The following is a 19,364-nucleotide window of genomic DNA, read 5'->3' on the forward strand; positions in this document are numbered from 1 at the left end:
TTTTTTTTTTTTTTTTTAATTCTAGCTGCAGCCAGGAAATTGCAGTCTGTTGTCAGTTTTCTCTTTGGTCCGGCCTCATATTGATATTAGTTTCCATGGGATCCTCTCACATATCAATACAGTCTTTGTACTGCGGACCAAGGTAACTAGAGAATATTCACGGGGTTTTTCTCTAAGTAAGTATGCTTTGGAGAGATAAGAAGTGCTGAAACCTCAGAAGTCTTCAGAGAAAATTCTTTGCACAGTAATAAGCTCCATCCCTTTTGAGTCCTGAGCCAAGAAAAAGTCACTGCTGTGAATTCATGTGTAGCTGTTAAGTAGAATGCTTTATAGGAATGGTGAAGTACATATACTTCATGTCTGATGCTTTCTTTGTAAGGGACCAACCCATTACATGGTATTGTACCAAAGTAAATGTAGAAAGGCAATTAAATTTACTTTTACTTCATAACAGTGTGGGAGACAAATATAAAATGTGTTCTTGCTTGGGCGCACATGTTCATATAGAGTTCTGTGTCCTTTTCTCTAGAGAGGGCAGGAGAGGAGGCAGGTGATACAAATGAATGCAGCATGTAGAGTAGCATCTCCTATATCAAGGAGCCTGTTTATTTATAGAAAACCGGATCTGAGTAAAACCAACAAGATTTCTTAGGAATGCTACCGGGCACAAATAGAACTCATAGAATAGGCAATACTTTTGTCAAACTATTGTTAAGAAGTTGTACAGAAGAAAACAAGAACTTATGAAGATGAACGTAAAGAGGGATACCATGCTTTGTATCTTTGAGGTAGCAAATCACAGTATTAAAATAAAGGTAGTGTACGGTGTTCAAATGAGAAAGTAATTGGGTTGTAGTGTAATCTGTAAATCTATTCCAAACATTTTGACTTACCTTCATAGTGAAGGCACTTATGTGCGTGCCGGCCTGGTGCGTAACACATGTACTATATAACTGTGACTTTTTGTCACCAGGAGGGACTGTTGGATGTGGAAAAGCTGGAGTGTGAAGATGAACTGACTGGCACAGAAATCAGCTGCTTACGCCTGAAAGGGCAAATGATCTACTTGCCTGAAGCAGACAGCATTCTCTTTCTTTGTTCACCAAGGTACTTTAAACCTTAAGAGTTCCATAATATTGATTTTCATTTTACAATTACTAATTTTAAGAACACTGTGAGAATAGTACTACAGAGATTAATTGGCTCAAGTACTGATTTCATCAATTTTGATGTGTTTATGATAAAAGAGGGAGGAGCGCTTAAACATCAGAACTTGACTGATTATGAAATAATTCAATATAAACATTGGGATGCTCTGGTCCAGTTTGTACAAATGGGAATTCCTCATGATTACATGATTTTTGGCAAGTCTTCTTTTTTGTTTCTTACTCTGAGAATGCTAAGAAATGTTACAATGATTTTGTTTCCTATGTGGGTTCATATATTTTTGCAGTAGTTTTAACATAATAGAGCAGTGATGATTAGAAAGAAGTGGTTGGGATGGGGGATTGAGTGGAGGGTTTCGTTAGCTAAAAGCATGTTGAGCTAACACACCAGGTTACAGTTATGATACGTTAATCGCCTGTGTAAAAGGGAGACAGCAGTGAAGACAAAAAGAGAAGAGGCTACCTTAATGTAATCTCGCTTTTATTTGTATACTGAAGAACGTGCATTTAATATGTTCATGGAACTTGTCAATGAGAATTCTGTATCGAGATGCAAAAATCAAGAGCTGTGTGTTAATACGAATGAACACAAATAAGGTATTTTGTAGAAGGGACGTGTTGTACAACTCATCAGAAGTTCAAGAGCATAATCTTTCTTCTGTTATTCCACAGCCTTTGCTGTTCATTTGAGTGCTCCTTTGGCAAGTTTAATAGTACCCATATTATTATATATTTCTCCACATTGCAGTGTGATGAACTTGGATGATTTAACCAGAAGAGGTTTATATCTGAGTGATATTCCATTGCATGATGCTACCCGTGATCTGGTTCTTTTGGGAGAGCAGTTCAGAGAGGAATATAAACTGACACAAGAGCTTGAGATCCTCACTGACAGACTGCAGCATACACTGCGTGCACTGGAAGATGAAAAGAAAAAGACAGACACGTAAGAACCAAATCCTGATTTTGAGCTGAAACAGTCACAACAATATATTATTTATAGCTGCCTTTTTCAAAAAATAACAGAATCTTGGAAGCAATATAAAAGATATTCAGGGCTGATAATTTTGGAGTCAAGAAAGAGCATCATACTTTAATGCCTTATGGAGCATTTCTTTATTTAGATTGTCAAATGTCATCTGCAGTCTAGGCAATTAAATGCACAGGTATTTTGATGGCTCCTTCCCTGAAAAGGAAAGTTATGAGAAGCGAACTGACAATCCTTTTTTGCTTTGTGAATTACCGAAACCAGTAGCTTTGTAAACTCTCTTACATGCAGTCCCTGTAGCCAAGATGAATTTGATGAATGCCCAAATGCTACTATTTGACAGAGTTCTGTAAACCAGCTGTAGACCACTTTGTCTTTCTGGACCTCCATGCTCACAGGTTAATAGAACAGAAAAACATATCTTATAATTCTTAAAAACAGTCTATGTAAAGATGAACTTTGGAAACAGGTTAATGCTATGAATTTGATTTTATAGTTACCTGTAGAAATCGATTTGAGCCTATCTAGATAATACTGCTATCTAGATATAAGTACATAACAATAATAAAGTATATGCATTGGGCCCCAAATCTATTTCTGCAGGTAACTATACAATCAAATTCATAGCATTAGTCCATGGCAGCTCAGCTCAAGGACTACTGTCAAGTAAATGAAACAAAAGTCTGTGTGACAAGCAGTGTGGTTGACTTTTGTTTATAAAACATAGTTCCCAACTCCATAATAGAAGAATCTCCTGTGGATTATGCTTATTTAGTAGTAGAATTAACACTATGATCACTATTAACACTATGTTGTGCTACAAATTCTATTGACAGATTTTTTTTTCTGTAGTAGAGTAATGAAAATTATTGTAAAAAGACTTGAAAGGGATGGACGGAAGAGTCAGTGAGAAAAGAAGCCTAACATTTTTGTTTTCTATTCGTTCCTGTTGACTTGCTTTATAAAGTCATTTTATCTTCAGGAATTCTAACCTTCTTGGCAGCCACTAGAACAGACAGTGTCAGTTACTATACCATGTGCCAAAAGTATTCACTGATGATAACTCATGCAGTAGCAAACTTGCCTAAAATGCAGCTAGTGGAAGTTTGGGCAGGAGCGGTGTACAAAATGATGCTCAAGATTTGTGAAACAGTCAGAGATCTTCAGCTTGCCCACTTAGCTGTGTGAGGAGGGAAATACACCTTAAGATGGCACGTAGAAAGTAGAATGAATACACCATGAGAGTAGGGTGAAGCTCTGTGTGTGTGATTTGGGGTTTATTTGCATAATTTGTAGTAACAGCAAGTGTTAATGTGTCATGTAGACTATTAATTAAAAAAAAATAGGCAATAAACCCTAAAAGCAACATTCTCAACAGAAAGGAAGCATTTAGCAATGCATGAATTGATCAAAGGGGGAAAACTGTTTGATCTCTTCATGGCCTTTTCTGCAGTTTTTTATGGTTCTGTGAGCAAAACCAGATTATATGAGCTGAGGATATGGCAGAAATGCTTAAGCAATAAGCAAAAATGATCCAAGACACTGTTAACAGGTCATGTCAGAAGAATTAATTATTACACCTAAAATGTCTCATTTTGGTAGCAATTTAGGTGTAATAATATGTGTTTGAAATGTCATGGCTTTAGGTATGCTGATGTAGATCAGTTCCTGTTTCCCAAATAACATATTCTTCAGTAAATGTCTTTTATATCGGTCTTTGATGATGCGACTATGTTATAAACACTATATTTGAAGAGTGCTGATGTAAAGATCATTCTCAACATTCTTTCTGTTTTGCTTGTGCCTTTCTTTTCTTACACTTGTAGATTACTGTACTCTGTTCTACCACCATCAGTGGCAAATGAGCTGAGACACAAGCGTCCTGTTCCAGCTAAGCGGTATGACAATGTCACCATTCTTTTCAGTGGCATTGTTGGATTCAATGCCTTTTGTAGTAAACATGCCTCTGGAGAGGGAGCCATGAAGATTGTTAATCTTTTAAATGATCTTTACACGAGATTTGATATTCTGACTGATTCACGAAGGAATCCATTTGTTTACAAGGTAAGCAAAAGATTTTCCAAGTATTTAATCTGTGGTTTTTCGATAATTTACTATCATGTCACTCTTTTCCAACCTTTGGATTTTAGGCTTTTTTAAAAAAATGGTTAAGTTCTCAGTCTTTGAACTGTGTTACCTAGTATTACATAGCTAAAGAAGAGTATGTTGTTTATCTCTAAATGTGTGAAGGAACATAAAGGTCTTAGTTCTCAGCAGGATTTCTGCACAGTCAGCCACTAGGTGGATATATAAATCTACTTTCACAATTAGCAGATGTGAACACTTATACAAGCAGTTTGTGGTTCTGCTAACCCTGTGCTTTAAGTGTTTCAGTCATATACCTGAGTCTCCTGGTTGTAAATTATAAATTATTATTCTGTTATTCAATGTGAATTTCATTTCTTCATTAGGAATGAGGTGTAGTTGCAGACACAGGTGGTAGTAGGTAGATAGGTGTGTGTATATATATCTCTCTCCCATATATACATACGTGTGGTACACGTGTGTTTATATGTATAAGTTTCATACTTAGCTTTTACTAGAAATCAACAAATACTAGAAATCCTGTATCAAGTGAACCAAGGGTGTGAGTCAAAACAAACATAGTGCTCGGTTTCTACAGAATTCCAGAAGACTGCAAAAGAAAGCCTCCAGTTCGCACAATCAAAGTGTCATTTTAATTTGTTACATTGTTAGCGTATAATAATTTTCTTCAATAATAAGCAGAGATGATGGAAATTGGGGCAATTTGAATGAAAGTGAAGGGAAACTGTTAGAAAGAATAAGGAGTCTTGAAAGAAGCACTATGTCCATACTAGTACTCTAAAGGCCATGATAATAACGTAATTGAGAAATATATATCTTGATAGGTGGAAACAGTTGGGGACAAGTATATGACAGTGAGTGGTCTACCAGAGCCCTGCATTCATCATGCACGATCTATCTGCCACCTGGCATTGGATATGATGGAAATAGCAGGCCAAGTTCAAGTAGATGGTGAGCCTGTACAGGTTAGTAATTGTGTGGGCTTGAATGAAGAGCCCGTTCTTTGACATGATGATGATGCTTTGAAATATGACAATGCTCAAGTCCCACTCCATGCAAGCTTTGTTATTGTTAATTTTTGAGATAGATATCTACAAATAATATGAAGAGTGACATGCAGAAGTGACGTGCAGTTCCCAGACCTTGAAATCTAATTATTGTGCTTAAACTTTAAAGGACTAAATTAGGTCCACAGCATTTATGTCTGTTTTCTGATTGTTTCAATCTAATCAACAAATCCTATTCCACATCAAGTACAATTCATTGAGTCTTCTTCATCTCAACGAACAGAACAATAGTATTTCCTCACTGATATTTTTGATCATGCTTCAGATATATATGTCAGTATGAGAAAATATTGCGTTAAAAAGAAAAGCGCATTTCCATATGCAGTTATGGCAGTGATTACTGTCAACAATATATATTAGTGGAAGTTCACTAATTGTGGAATTTTATGAAGATGTTGTGGCATTAGTACAGAACTGGGGAGGCTACATTGACCTATTTTCATCAGAAGGCTGTGAGAGCAAAATAAGTAATGAATGTGATACATATTTCTATTTACGTTAGTGTTATTGGTCTAACACCTAGCTTAGATCTGTATACTTCACTGTCACTGGGCAAAGAAGTGAGAAGGTTTGATTTGGGGCTTTATAATAACTGTAATGTGCTATAGGAGCGAGCTTCTCCAAACCCATATCTCTTGAGCTTTTAAATGCAAAATACCATGATGTTTCCTCTGAGAAACGTCTTTATTTCTTGACCTACACCATCCATTTCTGCATCTTCTGACCACTCATTAAACACAGACCTGCAGAGTATGCCTCTCTTTTTGCTTTTTTAAATTTCACAGTACATAATCATAGAATCATAGAATGGTTAGAGTTGGAAGGAACCTTAAAGGTCATCTAGTTTCAAACCCCCTGCCAGGGGCAGGGACACCTTCCACTAGACCAGGTTGCTCAAGGCCCCATCCAGCCTGGCCTTGATCACCTCCAGAAATGGGACATCTACCACCTCTCTGGGCAATCTCTTCCAGTGTCTCACCACCCTTAGAGTAAAGACTTTCTTCCTAATATCTAATCTAAATCTACCCTCTTTCAGTCTAAAACTGTTCCCCCTCGTCCTATCACTACACTCCCAAATAAAGAGTCCCTCCCCATCTTTCCTGTATGTCCCCTTTAGGTACTGGAAGGCTGCTATAAGGTCTCTCTGGATCCTTCTCTTCTCCAGACTGAACAACCCCAACTCTTTCAGCCTGTTTTCATAGGAGAGGTGCTCCAGCCCTTTAAAAGCAGCATGGCATGGTGCATGCTGGAAAAATACGGAGTTTGTTCTTTCATGTGGGAGGCAAAGACATGACACTGCACTACAATAAAAAAAAGTGATACAAAACACAAAATGCGAAACACAAAAGTCTTTGGAGAAGCAGTAGCACATTAAAAAAATAAACTCTAGTAGGTAGAAATGGCACAATACCTGTATTTAGTCAGAAGCATCAGATTAGTTATGTTTATTTTGAATATTCAAACTTTATTTTTTCTCTCTAAAGATAACAATAGGAATCCATACTGGTGAGGTAGTCACAGGTGTCATAGGCCAAAGGATGCCACGTTACTGTCTCTTTGGAAATACTGTAAATCTAACAAGCAGAACAGAAACTACTGGAGAAAAGGGAAAGATCAATGTCTCTGAATATACTTACAGGTGAGTGAAGCAGTATTGCTATTGGTGTTGACATCTTAAAAGAAATCACTTTATCAGCATAACATCAAAGTTTCTTTGGAGTTGAAAGTGACAGGACTCCCACAACGCATTATTTAAGTACATGAGTTCTCATGAAACTCTATGGCAGACTGCATTATGATATACCGTTATTGGTATGCACATATAATAATGATTTAGAGATATATTCGACTCTTTTGTTAATTTGCTAACATATCTGTAGCATGTTTAATATTTTATATAGTCCATGGCGTGCGTGCATAGTACATATATTTACATGTTTTCTCTTTCCATTTCAGGTGTCTCATGACACCAGAAAATTCAGATCCTCAGTTCCACCTGGAGTACAGGGGTCCAGTTTCTATGAAGGGTAAAAAAGAACCAATGCAGGTTTGGTTTTTGTCCAGAAAGAGTACAGAGACAGAGGTATGACTAACCAGAGTGTAATTTTTTTTTTTAAACAAGGCATAAACATGACAAATTTAATCTAAACCACTGAGATCCATTTGCATTTGCAAAACTAAATGTTCCCTAGAAAAAATGAAGAGTTTTGTACAACACTATTTCATTAATGTGTTTACTATCTTGACAGCACATTAAAGTCCCTGATTATTTGTCTTTGCAGTTTGTGCAGTCCCTGAAAGAATACTTTTGTATTTTAAAAAGTCCTTGAGGGAATGCCAAGTGTTTAAATATTTGTATCTCCCTCTTCTTACGGATTTCGCCACTGAACTAGATTTTGCAATATAATGTCCGTTTCTGTTTAGCTGACGTGTCTGGTTATCAGCACTTCAAAATTCACCATTTGCTTTCTTACAGTGAGTGAATAAATGTGCCTTCAAATATTTAGGCAACAGTCCAGCAACAACTTGCAGGCAGGTTCACACCTGATGTGTATGGTGGTCTGTTAACCCCAGATGGATCTGCTTATTTGGAGACTGTTGCATGATAGAGATCTTGCTTTAGAAATATGCAGGGTGAAAACTATTTCTTCTAAATGGCATATGAGCCTAAATCCTCTTCTCAAAATGATGTAGGATAAAGCTCTTAAAGTACTGAGTGGTCTTTAAGCTTATGCCTCAATTTCAGAAGTCTGGGCACGTATTAGCCAAAATCTCATTAAAAGCCGATGAGATCTAGACTCATAAGTGCGCTGCAAACTTAGACACTTAATAAGGTTACAGTATGCCAGCTGATTTGCCATAGCTAAGCAGGTGCATACATTCCACTCATTGCCAAATGGAGAAAAAAAGGGTAAAAGTAATTTACATAGCTTGAATTTTGTCCCAAAGTAGTACAAAAAGAAAGAGTTTTAAGCTAATACATTTAATCTTAAAAGTACACTTTACTAAAATAATGAAAGTCATAAGTTACCTTGGCTGAAATAAGTCTTGTAAGTCACAGGAAATTAATTATGCATCTGAATATTCACGTGCTTCTGGAAATGAAATTTAGGCTGTTAAACTGTTTGGGCTCTTTTGGAGATCTAATCCAGATTTGTTACCACTGGTACCCAAGTATATGAATACTGACTTTTTAATGGTAACTCCCAGTATTAACCCCCAGTATTAAACTTCAGGGGAGAGCCTGTACTTTAACTCTGCTGAAGTCTGTATTTTAGTATGTATTATTTACAATAATATTCTGGGTGCCACTTTTGATAATACTTTTCTTTTTATTCTATATCAAGATTAATTATAATTTCACATGGCTACCATTCTTTCAAATCCATAGTTGTATTTAAAATACGTTTTAATTAAATACCTTTAAGTTTTTTCTGCATTATAAATTATGTCCCATCATTTGTAGCAGAGCACATTGTAATTTTAAATGTAAAATTTCAGAGGGGTACTGAATCAGGTGGATATTTTCCTTGTTTCAGCCTCACACATGTTTAATATGCATATAGGGTTCACATAGTTTAGAATTTTAAATATTGCAATTTCCTTTTAGACTTCTTGTACAACAGTTGGTTTTAATCCTTATAGCAGTCCTGAGAGGTACTTGCTGATGCTATTATCTAGTGATTGAGCTTTGTAGAGGGGCATATAGGGGCAGGAATAAACCTGACAGAAAAATACTGTCAACCTGATTTTCAGGAGCCCTTAAGACTCACAGTTTAAACCCGCTCAAAAAGTGTCTCTAATTTTTCTTAGTTTTTGTTGATTCTGAAATTCAGATGTACATGTAATTCTTATAGCTAGAAGGACTTCTCCCACCACAGGCGTGTCTTCTAAATGATAGTAAATTTGGGATAATAGGAGACTAGAAAGATACATTACTGTGGGGATTGGAACTGATAATAATTTTGTCAGAGGTGATTTTGAAAAGTGAAAGAGTATAATCCTCTGGTATTTTAATTCTTTTTCACTCCCTGCACAATTTCATCTGTCCATACACAAAACAATGCACTGAGTTTTACTCCTTTAAGATTTTCTGAACTGTTTGTGGTTTCTCTTTGTCTTGCAAAGGTACTTCATGTTATTTCTGCACTTTATAGGCTGTACGTAATAGTTGTAATCCAAAAGCAGAAATCAGATGACCAACTTTTTATGTTTGATTACCTTAGAGTAAGCGCTGTGCTGTAGGCAAGGGTGGAGCATTGGTTTTCTTTCCAGAATCTTATTCTCTCTGAACTTTCAAACACATACACATGCTAATGTATTATCATGTGCAGTGCCCTTAATTTCAGGGTGACTGTTCACAACCATAAATGTGGCATGTTAACATACATTCAGAAACGATCTGGTAAATTTCCTGAAAGGTCGCTCCAGAATATTGCAAGAAGTGGCTTATAGAAGTAAACATGAAAACATTTCTTAAATCATCCTGAAGATACTCCTGCTGATTATTCTTTTACTGTGAAGTTTTCTACCTGCAGTATCTTTAAATCTAGGCTAGATTCCCAGTAGCGATATATTCTCCTTTTCATTATATCTCTTAGAGAGTGCTTAACTCAGCATTTGCAAATCTATCAGCATAATATTTTACCCTGAAGCCCAGTAATAAATATGTGGTGAGGAAAGAGGACAAAATATTTACAGCTGGCATAGAGATGTCAAACCAAGGCTTAAAATATGCTGTCTCTCTGCTAGGCCTGTAGAGAATTAAAGGGTTGGAGCAGCTCAGCATACCTCAAACTTGGTTCCTCAGTTGGCATCTCTAATATCAGTCACCATGAGCAGTAGTTCTGAGAAAGACCTGATTTGCAAGAATCAGTGTTGGTTTGGAGTGCTGCTCCTTTACATTTTTCCACTTAAGATATCTCTTCCATGATATCATTACAGCAAAAATTAGAATTGCATCAGAAATATGCATAGAGCAAAAGCAACTGTGACCAATTATTCATTTTGCATCTGCTTGTTTGCATGTTGTAAGATTAGTTATTACTATCTTTATTATTTTAAGAGAGGTTCATCTGCATCTTCTCTCTTGAGAGACAGATTTGTTGTAAAAAATAAAGCTTGCAGAGAACCTCAAATGTCTGACTGCAATTTCCATCATTCCCCTTTCAAATACCTTTCTCTTCTGCCCTGTCCCCACATTACTGATGGGAATAAGTTAAAGTATCTCAGTCAGAGCTGGTAGCTCATCAGGGAATGTAGGAACTTCATAGTTCCTACATACGACGCATACAAAAAAAAAAAAAAACGTGCGTTACCTATGCTGTGTTTTATTATTTTTGTTATATACTGATATTGGTTGCAAGTTGTAAAATGTATTTTGTCACTGCATTGACCCACCATGTTGTTGCTTCAAAGAAAATACCTTACGTCTCAAATTCTACTTGCATGCACTCAAGGAAACAAAGCAAGATGCTTTCTGAGCTGAGGGAAGAGGAAGAGGACGCTGGATAGGGTGCAATACTGTCTCCAAATAGGGTGCCAGGCAGTAAGGTTGGGTTATGGATGTTATTTCACGTCATATCTCCCATTGCCATGTGCAGTACCACTGTCTTTTGCCCTACTCCTTAAATCATACTTACCATTTTTCTTCAGGCTCGCTTGCTTTTTTCTTTTTTTTTTTTGCTTAATGTTTGGTATTGTTTTATCGCTGCTATGAGCATGTATTTCAAGCTTCACTTTTTTTGATATCCATTTTTGCATGTCAGTCATGTGGCCCTTCCTACCACCAGATAATATTGAATAAGATTTTGTAGTATGCACGCCACAACTAACCACTTCAATCTGATGTTTCACATCTTCATCTTCATCTCTGAAGTACAGTGGTTATGTGAATCGGTGACATTTCTGGGAAGACAGTTATTTCAGTTGTTGGGCAGAACAATGAACTGAAAGAACTATTTTTAAAAATAATACCTAAAGCAGCATTATGAAAATTATTGTATGAATGTTGTTTATCAGATTTGGTTCTGCTAATTACCATGCTTCCCATGATGCAGTGTAAATTCCTGATTAGAAAAAGGTTCCTCTTTCGATATCATCCTGCATTTTCCCTTTGTAGACACTGTGTAAACATTTTCTATATTGAAGGGGGGGGCAGTTATTTGTCTGATACTGCTATTTGAAGCATGTGCCAATGTACTTCTACTGAAATGCTGTTCACTTGCGATGTATTTCTCGTTGATTTATATTAACTGAATTAAGTTGTCATGTTAATAATAGATTGCTGGACAGTTTTAGAGCACTTGTAGTGCTTTGACTCTTTTCTGATGGAGCCCCCAGAATTGAAAGGCACACTGCCGGGACATTGTTGTCATGGTTGCCTTTTGGTTTGGTCTCTCTAATTTTCAGAAATTACCTGATTTTATTCCTTGGGAGAACGTGATAATATTCTAGGCATCCTGGCATAATTAAGGGATGTCAAGCTTATAAAGGGACATAGTGTCTTTTATCAGCTGATACAGTTAATAAAAGTGGAAAAGGTTTCAGATGCATAGCCCTTCCATAACTTCAACATACAGTGCATTTTTATGTGAATAATGTCCGTCCTTATCTGACTGATAATTTCTGAATATTTGCATCATAAAATAGGATAGTGCAATTACTTTGTGTATAAAAATTGTCTATATCTAGTATACCTTATCAGCACAGAATATATATGTATAAATGTTTCATGTTAATGTGTAAAAGAAATTGCAATAAATTATTTTTTCCACTGACAGAGAAATTTTGGGGTTTTCTTTTTGCTGAAAGCTCTATTTCATTATTTGATACAAAACAAGTATGTTCTCCATTCTGTAATTCGAAGTCCAAGTTTAAATAATTTATCGAGTCATTGTTCCAGTGTTTGCAAATGTCCAAGTCTCCCACGCTGAGCTCACATCCTCAGATTAAAGTAGTGTTGAAAATGTGTAGACTAATGCTCCAAAGATAGTAGACAAGGTCACAAAAATGCATACGTTCCTTTGAAACACTTGGATAATATTTAACGATCAGAAATTATTAATTGTCCACCTTGAGCAGGATGTACATTACCAACCAACGCTTTAGGAATGGGAAATGAAGAGAGGAAGCCACATACATTCCTTCCCATCATCTCACTGTTGGACAGCAACGCATCCCAGCACTCCGTGAGAGGTTGCCTTCGCTCTGCTAGAGACACAACAGCAATCTGCACTTAAAGTTGACCCAGCTTACCAAAACTTTAATGGTGACTCCAGAAGAAGTGGGGTTTGCGACGGCTGTGGTTGTGCATTGACATAATTCATGCAAAAGGATGTGAAGTAACTGAAGTTTCTGTATTACGCTTCAAGCTGATGGAAGGTGGCATGCCAGAAAACCTGAATAATGCTCTGAGTTTGTATTTTACCCTCTGAATCATTTCAAAGGATCAAAGCTCCTGTTAAACTAGATTGTAACATAACCAATTTCTTAAAGCACTAGAATAGTATCTTATATATTGTGTTCATATAAGTGCTTTTTATCTCAAGAAAACCAGTATGATTTAGGCACTGAACCACTTTCATTGCTAAAACTGGTCTTCACTGAAATGCTGCATTCGGCTACTAAAATTATACTTTGGTTAAATATTACTCTCAGATAACAGTTAAAAACTTCTGCAGGTATTTAGTTCTTTTATGTGTGCTCTATTGCCTCTTTTATTTAACTATAGTGATTTACTTTTTCAGTAGAAGCTCTCTAGCTGAAACATGAGGCAAAGTAATTACCAAAGTCTGTTTCAAAGGCATTTACAAATGCATCTGTTTTACTTTAGTAGTTTTTGTAAAAAAGTTGAAACAAGGAGAAGAAAGGGGAAAGCAGCAATGAAATTGCAAAATGTGGAATGCTTAGCTGTTTGTAATCTTCTGGATCATTTGCTTTCCTTTGAATTCAGATATGCAAAAGAGTTTGGGCTTCTGTGGTATTATTAACTGAGGCCGTGGCCGTGCAGGGGGCTCTGCTACTCTACTGCTATCTTAAAGCCGGCACTGCGGTTGGCTTCCATAACGCAAGGCTGAGTAGTCTGACTGTTGCTCGTGTTTCTTGGATAATATACTCCCTTTTTTTCCTAATACAGGGCTTGAAAAACAGCAGGACTTGCCCTGGCTTCAGTAAATTTTGAAGTAAGCTTATTAAGCACATACTGTCAATAAAGACTTCTGCAACCAGTGAGGCCATCTGATAATATGGCCCATGTTTTTAGATTATGGTCTTTTCGTTGACCTTCCCTATGTGGAAATCTGTCAAAACTTGGGTTTTTTTTTTAAATTTATATGGGTAGACAAATATGTGTGTTTACTTTTTAGCAAAAATATTATCACTTATAACATAGTAAGAGGGAACTATTATTACTATATTTACATTTTAATCATCAATACACTCTCACAGGCTCGGTTGAAATGTTACAGGTTATGAGCCTTACACAGTCAATTTTGTTTGATGTTTGTATGCTATAAGGTAAAAACTAAATCCAGTCCTCAGTGGGAACAAACTTTGGGAACAGTTTCATGTTTGGTAATTTTTGGGGAAAAACGGGATGATAAACAATGAATGAGACACTCATTGAGATATCTATTTACAGTATTATCACAACAGTTACTCTTGTATTTTTTACTTACAAAAAGAAATTAAAATGTTCTACTGAGGCTAGGGAACTAGAGAGGCTTTATAAATAAGAATAGCTTGAAAACTATCTTGAAACTTCAATAAATGGGAAGGGCATGGGTAGAATACTGCTGGTTTTAACTCCATATACATTTCTGAAAAGTTGCACATGGGGACAGACCAAACAATAATAAGCTATGCAAGCAGAACTCCGTTTTCTTCTAGGAGAGTGTGGGCTTGCAAACTTTGCCATTCCAGCAAACACATCTACAGATGTCATAACTGCAATGCAGCTGGGAAGTGCAAACAAGTCAGCAGCTAGAGCAGAAGACTGCGATGTCAGGACTCCAGCTCTGATCTCTGATTGATATCACAAGCTCTTGCACAGCTCATAGTTCAATTTTTATCCCTCCTGTATCCAGCACCAGCTTAGCTGTAATGATCTGAGAGGTATAGCGTCTCTCCCTTGCCCCCAGATTCGATGATGTAAGAGAGTCATGCATTATTCATGAAAGTAAGGGGCCTTTATCCTTATTGCTGTGATTCCTGTTGGGACCATCCACTAAGTCCAGCTGAATGCACACTAAAATTTTGCAGGACCTGGGGACTTTTTGTTCACATTCACGACTGGTTTGAAGGAGCAGGAGACAGCAGTATGTGTCTTAGACCTCGGTATAATAATAAAAACTATCACCCAGAAGACTGTTAATTCACCCTGCTGCTATTGGGCTATATTTTGTTTGTTTTTAGAGGGCCTGCATGTTTTTATTCTTATCTCTCAAAGGCATCATTGGCAGCAGTGGTTTATCAGCACCCAGAAAAGTCAATGTAGCTCTTATATACATGTATATATTTATTTTATATGTGTATATATACACACGTATAAAGGACATCCTCCAGGAATGAGTCATAAAGACAAAAGTGCAAAACCAAATTAGGTTATGTGAGATTTTTTCATTACTTGGTTACCATGTTTACTGTCGTTAGTGGTACAAAACGTATCTGACTAGTTACAATCTCACATTTAAAAGACAATTATATGCACAAGAAGGAAATAGGAAGGGATATGCTGGCATCTGATATGCATACGAGTTGGGTGGAGCTTGAGGCTCCAGAACCTTTTCGTTGAACAAAACTCTAGTACTAAAAATCTAAAGCTAATAAACATTTGAGTGTGGTGCAGCCAAGCTGTGCACTGCAATATACTTGTATTCTGAAATGTTGATAGCCATGTCAGTAACACCTATCTCCCCGGAGCCAGAGAAAGGCGTGAGGCATCTGTATCCTGATGTGTTTTTCATCACCATGTAGACAGGTCAACACTGTGCATATATTGTCACAAACTGTAAAATGTTTATTCAATGCATTTCCAGGACCATCATGTATTAAAAAAGAAAAAACCCAGCATGTTGGATAATTACATTCTAGCAGTATGAGAACTTAAAGAGAATTTGGTCTTCCTGTTCTCCAGACAGTCATCGGGCAGTCAGCATAGCAGTCCAAATGGGAGGTTATGGGCTGCTGTAAATGGATTCCGTCAGTCACTGTGTTGGCTTATCATCTCCAAGTAAACGGATGCTACTGGATTTTTATTCCTGTTTTATTTGAGTGCCAGGGACACACAGAGGGTCCATGTTATTATTTTTCAATTAACAAGATCCTTTCTCTCCTGGGGGAGAGTCTGAAACTGTTGTCTTCACGCACCTACCTGACAATGAGCAGGGAGCCAGTAATAAGGCAGTAAACAGAGCCCTGCTAATCTACCGGTTAAAAAAAAAAAAAAAAAAAGGTGCTTCTATTGCCCAACCTATAGCTGCACATACAAGGCACTTCTTTTTTTTTTCGCTATTGTTCTTCAGACTTGTGGCTGTGCTTTGGGTGACAGTTGTGGAAAAACTGCAACAATACGTGCTGTCTCCACCAATTCACTCTTTGTTTGTTATTAGCAGGAAAAGGCTAATGTTAATTTTCATCATAATGGTCAATGGGTCTTTCTGCTAATGTGACTCCTTTGGAGATAACGACAACCGGGGAATGTAAGAAGAATTTTGTGTTTATTTGGGATGAAGCTGTGTGTTCTCTGTTATAAAGGGTTTAGTTCCTGACTATTACGCATACCTAGCAGTCAGATTGACATTGCTGTTGTTATTGGTTTTTTGCAGAGATGATTATGGGGATTTCAATATGTATAAAACACCTAGTACCATTTTTACGCTACAGTACAATTGTACTTTCAAGAGAAGCAATTTTGTGTGATGAGGGTCTGTGACCTTGCAGCAGTCAGCCAATGCTAGCACACATTTGTTTTTATCTGTTCATGTGCCGGACACCTCTGGCATGAAGCCTGTGTGATTTTTTTATATTGCAGGTTCTCAGGGTCATTCTAGCCTTCCAAAATTGAGTTTACACTTTGATAAGTGTGGTATCCTGTCTAGTGCTCAAACAACTGACTTGTGATTAAAATGACAGAACTTAGCTGAGTGCAGCCAAAAGCCTGAAAGTGTTCATAGTTCCTAGCTGGTGTTAATCATAATCCTGAACTGGAGACCGATCAAGTCAATAGTCCTTGAGCCTTTGTTTGAAAATAGAAACCAAACAAGAAAAAACCCCACAAAAACTACATGGTCATAGTTTTGAGATGAGAAATAAAACTCTGAGTTCAGTATTGCTGTCTTCAGCCCCTGTGTCAGTATGAGCATAGTGTTGTAATGATCTGTGTGAAAAATCAAACCACCGTCATAAATCTCACTGAAATATGCGATGTACTAAATGTGAAGAAATGCACATCTATTTCTCAGAAGTCCTAAACACTGTGTGTAAGGTTCCTGGAAAGAAAAGAGAGCAGGTTATGTCCTGTTATTTTCAGATATTTTGTGCAAGTCAACACAATAAATGGCAATTTTCATATGCGGTGTTCAGAAACAATCTGATTTTCAAAAAACCTGTATGAGGAGGTTGAAGAGTAAGTATCCTTTTTCCACAGAGAGAGTAGTGAGTCATTCAGAAATATAGCAGCTGTACAAGAAACCAAAAGCTTTGTTTTCTGTCACATTATAGGTGTGTTTGTGAGCAATTATGTAATGATCCAGAGGATAAGAAACTTGCCCATAAAGTGAGGATACGTGCCTTTTTACAAAGTCTTCCTTTCTCACATCATCCTACCCCTTCGGTTTCATAAATACATACGTACATATATATATATTTCTCACACTTTAACTTCTGTGTAGTCCACTGTTCTTTCCTTGCTGCTTGGGCTTGTGTCCAGGGAAAAAGATGATACGAGGCCTATAAATCAAGTGCAATAATACTGCAGTAATCCTGATGAAGGCACTGTGTGGGGTCTGGGAAATTACTCTCTAGTCCCTGTCCCTGCTGTCCTTTTCTGTTTAACATAAAATGTCTGAGCAATCTCAGGGGCACAATTATTGGCAGAGAAGGGTACAGTGAGGAACAGGAGGGGAACACCTGAGCTCCAACCAGAATGATCAAAAAATGTCTCAGATTGCAAAAAAAATTGTTTTCTCATCTGCGGCTCATACTGTGTAATTTTAAGATTAACATACATCGTTAAACTGGAGATGTCAGTATTTTCTTAACCTATAATTAGTTGTTGATGCCAAGAAAAAGTCAATATTTATTTATTAAATACTTGTCCTAGAACAAGTATTTTGCTTACTCTCATTGGGCTTTATTCATTTCCCCCTGTGGTATCTGTACATAAATGTTGACTTGTATTTTCGGTTGGAAAATACAGCACTACAGCTGGAGACAATCTCCACTGGCTCGTGCATTGCCAGGTATGTCAAATTTTAACTATGATACTTCCTTATGTTTGGACCACGTTTTTCCAGGCACAACGGCACTGCAGCAGTAGGAAACATAACTCTGACTGAGTGCCGTAGCCTGTCAAAAAGAGCCAAAGAGAACACAACACTTTAAAAAGCCACTGATTCCTTTTCTCATTAGGCTTTCTTAATTCCTGGCCTCAACAGGCTAAAAACTCTCCAATACATTGTACAGAAAGAACCTGCAAAATGAAGAGTTGCTGCAATACGGGAGATCACGCAGTAGCCAACCAATAAATCTGCCTGGGTAGGTCTTCGCTGGCACAGCTGCCACTCCTCAGATTTTATGTTTCTTCTTGTCTAATGGGAGAGCCTGTTCTGTGTCAGATGAAGTCATCTTTTCTAATTAAATGCTACAGGGTGGTAATATTTTCTCCCCCTGTTGCTACAGTAATACCAGCCAATCTATGTAGAACATTATGACAGTCCTGAAGAAAACAAAACGCTGACTGTTGTGTCAGGTTTTGAAAGCTCTGCAAGGCTGACAGATAGAGCCGTAGCGGTTGCTTTGCATATGATCCTGCCTATAGCTCTTACGCTCAAACGTGACTTTGCGTGGCACACTGAGGTAACGGCAGTGAAGTTGGCAGAGATGCTCTGTTAGAGCGCTGGCATGAGTTTGGGCTCCTCTTGTTTGTGTCCTCCAGTGTGATAGCAAAGACTTCTCCGCCTTCCATAACTAACAGGAATACTTGTTCTACATGTAACAGGATGGTGCCCTGAAAAAAAAAACAAAAAAACCCAAAAAACCACAAAAACAACAGAAGAGAGGTGCCTACATGTCCCACTGTAATACCCCCTGGGTAAAATACTCTCTGTCCAAAAGACAATTTCAATTCACTTTGTAAAATCGTAACAAAACAGGATGGAGGAAGACACTTTAGAAGAGGAAATCCTGCCTTTTCTCGCTTGAAACAACTTAAAGGGAGGCAGTGAGATGGGTTGCTGAACTTGTGTTAGTCTTGCAAAAGGTATGGTGAGGCTTTTGTCCCCAAAACCAGGACCCGCAGCTGCTCCCGGCCAGTGCCGGCTCGTCTGGATCCACGCTCAGCCTGGCAGTGGGCGCCATCTACTGAAGCACCACAACATTGTCAGAAATATTTTGATGAGGCATTTGCTCAACTAGCACGGGCTTCTCTTTTGTTGTTCCTTAATTTTTATCGGGAGGAGTCGTTTTTCTTGGGCAGCAGCTCAAAACTGGTTAAAGGGAAAGTAGCTTGCTATAAAACATAGGGAAAAAGTAACAGCAGGGCCTTGCTTTGCCCTGACCCAGCAAAAAAAGACATTAACAGTCTCAAACGGGTCATCCGAGGGGGGAAGAGCAGCTGCCCAAAAGAGAACTTTTGTTTGTTTGTTGTCTATTTTGTTTGTTTATTTGTTTTTAAATTGAAGTCTGTAGAAGGTGGCACTGTGAACTGGATAGCTTTGCCCTAACATGTTTTAATGTTTATTATCTCTTTATACAAGATTAGAAGAAAAAGCTTTAAAGATAAATTGACTGGGGCAGTGTGTTTGGTCCTGAGTTACT

At 37.5% G+C, this 19,364-nt stretch overlaps 1 protein-coding gene across 2 annotated transcripts in view; it reads left to right on the forward strand.

Annotated features, from left to right (window-relative positions):
• Nucleotides 1-11,379, forward strand: part of GUCY1B3 (guanylate cyclase 1, soluble, beta 3) — a 28,774-nt gene extending 17,395 nt beyond the window's left edge. The window contains exons 5-12 of one of the 2 annotated variants that reach the window (XM_009893706.1): nucleotides 26-142; nucleotides 974-1,107; nucleotides 1,915-2,112; nucleotides 3,981-4,218; nucleotides 5,085-5,225; nucleotides 6,812-6,966; nucleotides 7,284-7,410; nucleotides 10,787-11,379. In XM_009893706.1, coding sequence (XP_009892008.1) covers nucleotides 26-142; nucleotides 974-1,107; nucleotides 1,915-2,112; nucleotides 3,981-4,218; nucleotides 5,085-5,225; nucleotides 6,812-6,966; nucleotides 7,284-7,410; nucleotides 10,787-10,810 — 1,134 coding nt within the window. In that variant the 3' untranslated portion in view covers nucleotides 10,811-11,379. The remainder of the gene's footprint in view (nucleotides 1-25; nucleotides 143-973; nucleotides 1,108-1,914; nucleotides 2,113-3,980; nucleotides 4,219-5,084; nucleotides 5,226-6,811; nucleotides 6,967-7,283; nucleotides 7,411-10,786) is intronic. The other variant, XM_009893707.1, reaches the window with a different exon arrangement.
• Nucleotides 11,380-19,364: the final 7,985 nt, after the last annotated feature.

Source organism: Charadrius vociferus, unplaced genomic scaffold (assembly GCF_000708025.1).
Source record: "Charadrius vociferus isolate BGI_N301 unplaced genomic scaffold, ASM70802v2 scaffold59, whole genome shotgun sequence".
Taxonomy (NCBI): domain Eukaryota; kingdom Metazoa; phylum Chordata; class Aves; order Charadriiformes; family Charadriidae; genus Charadrius; species Charadrius vociferus.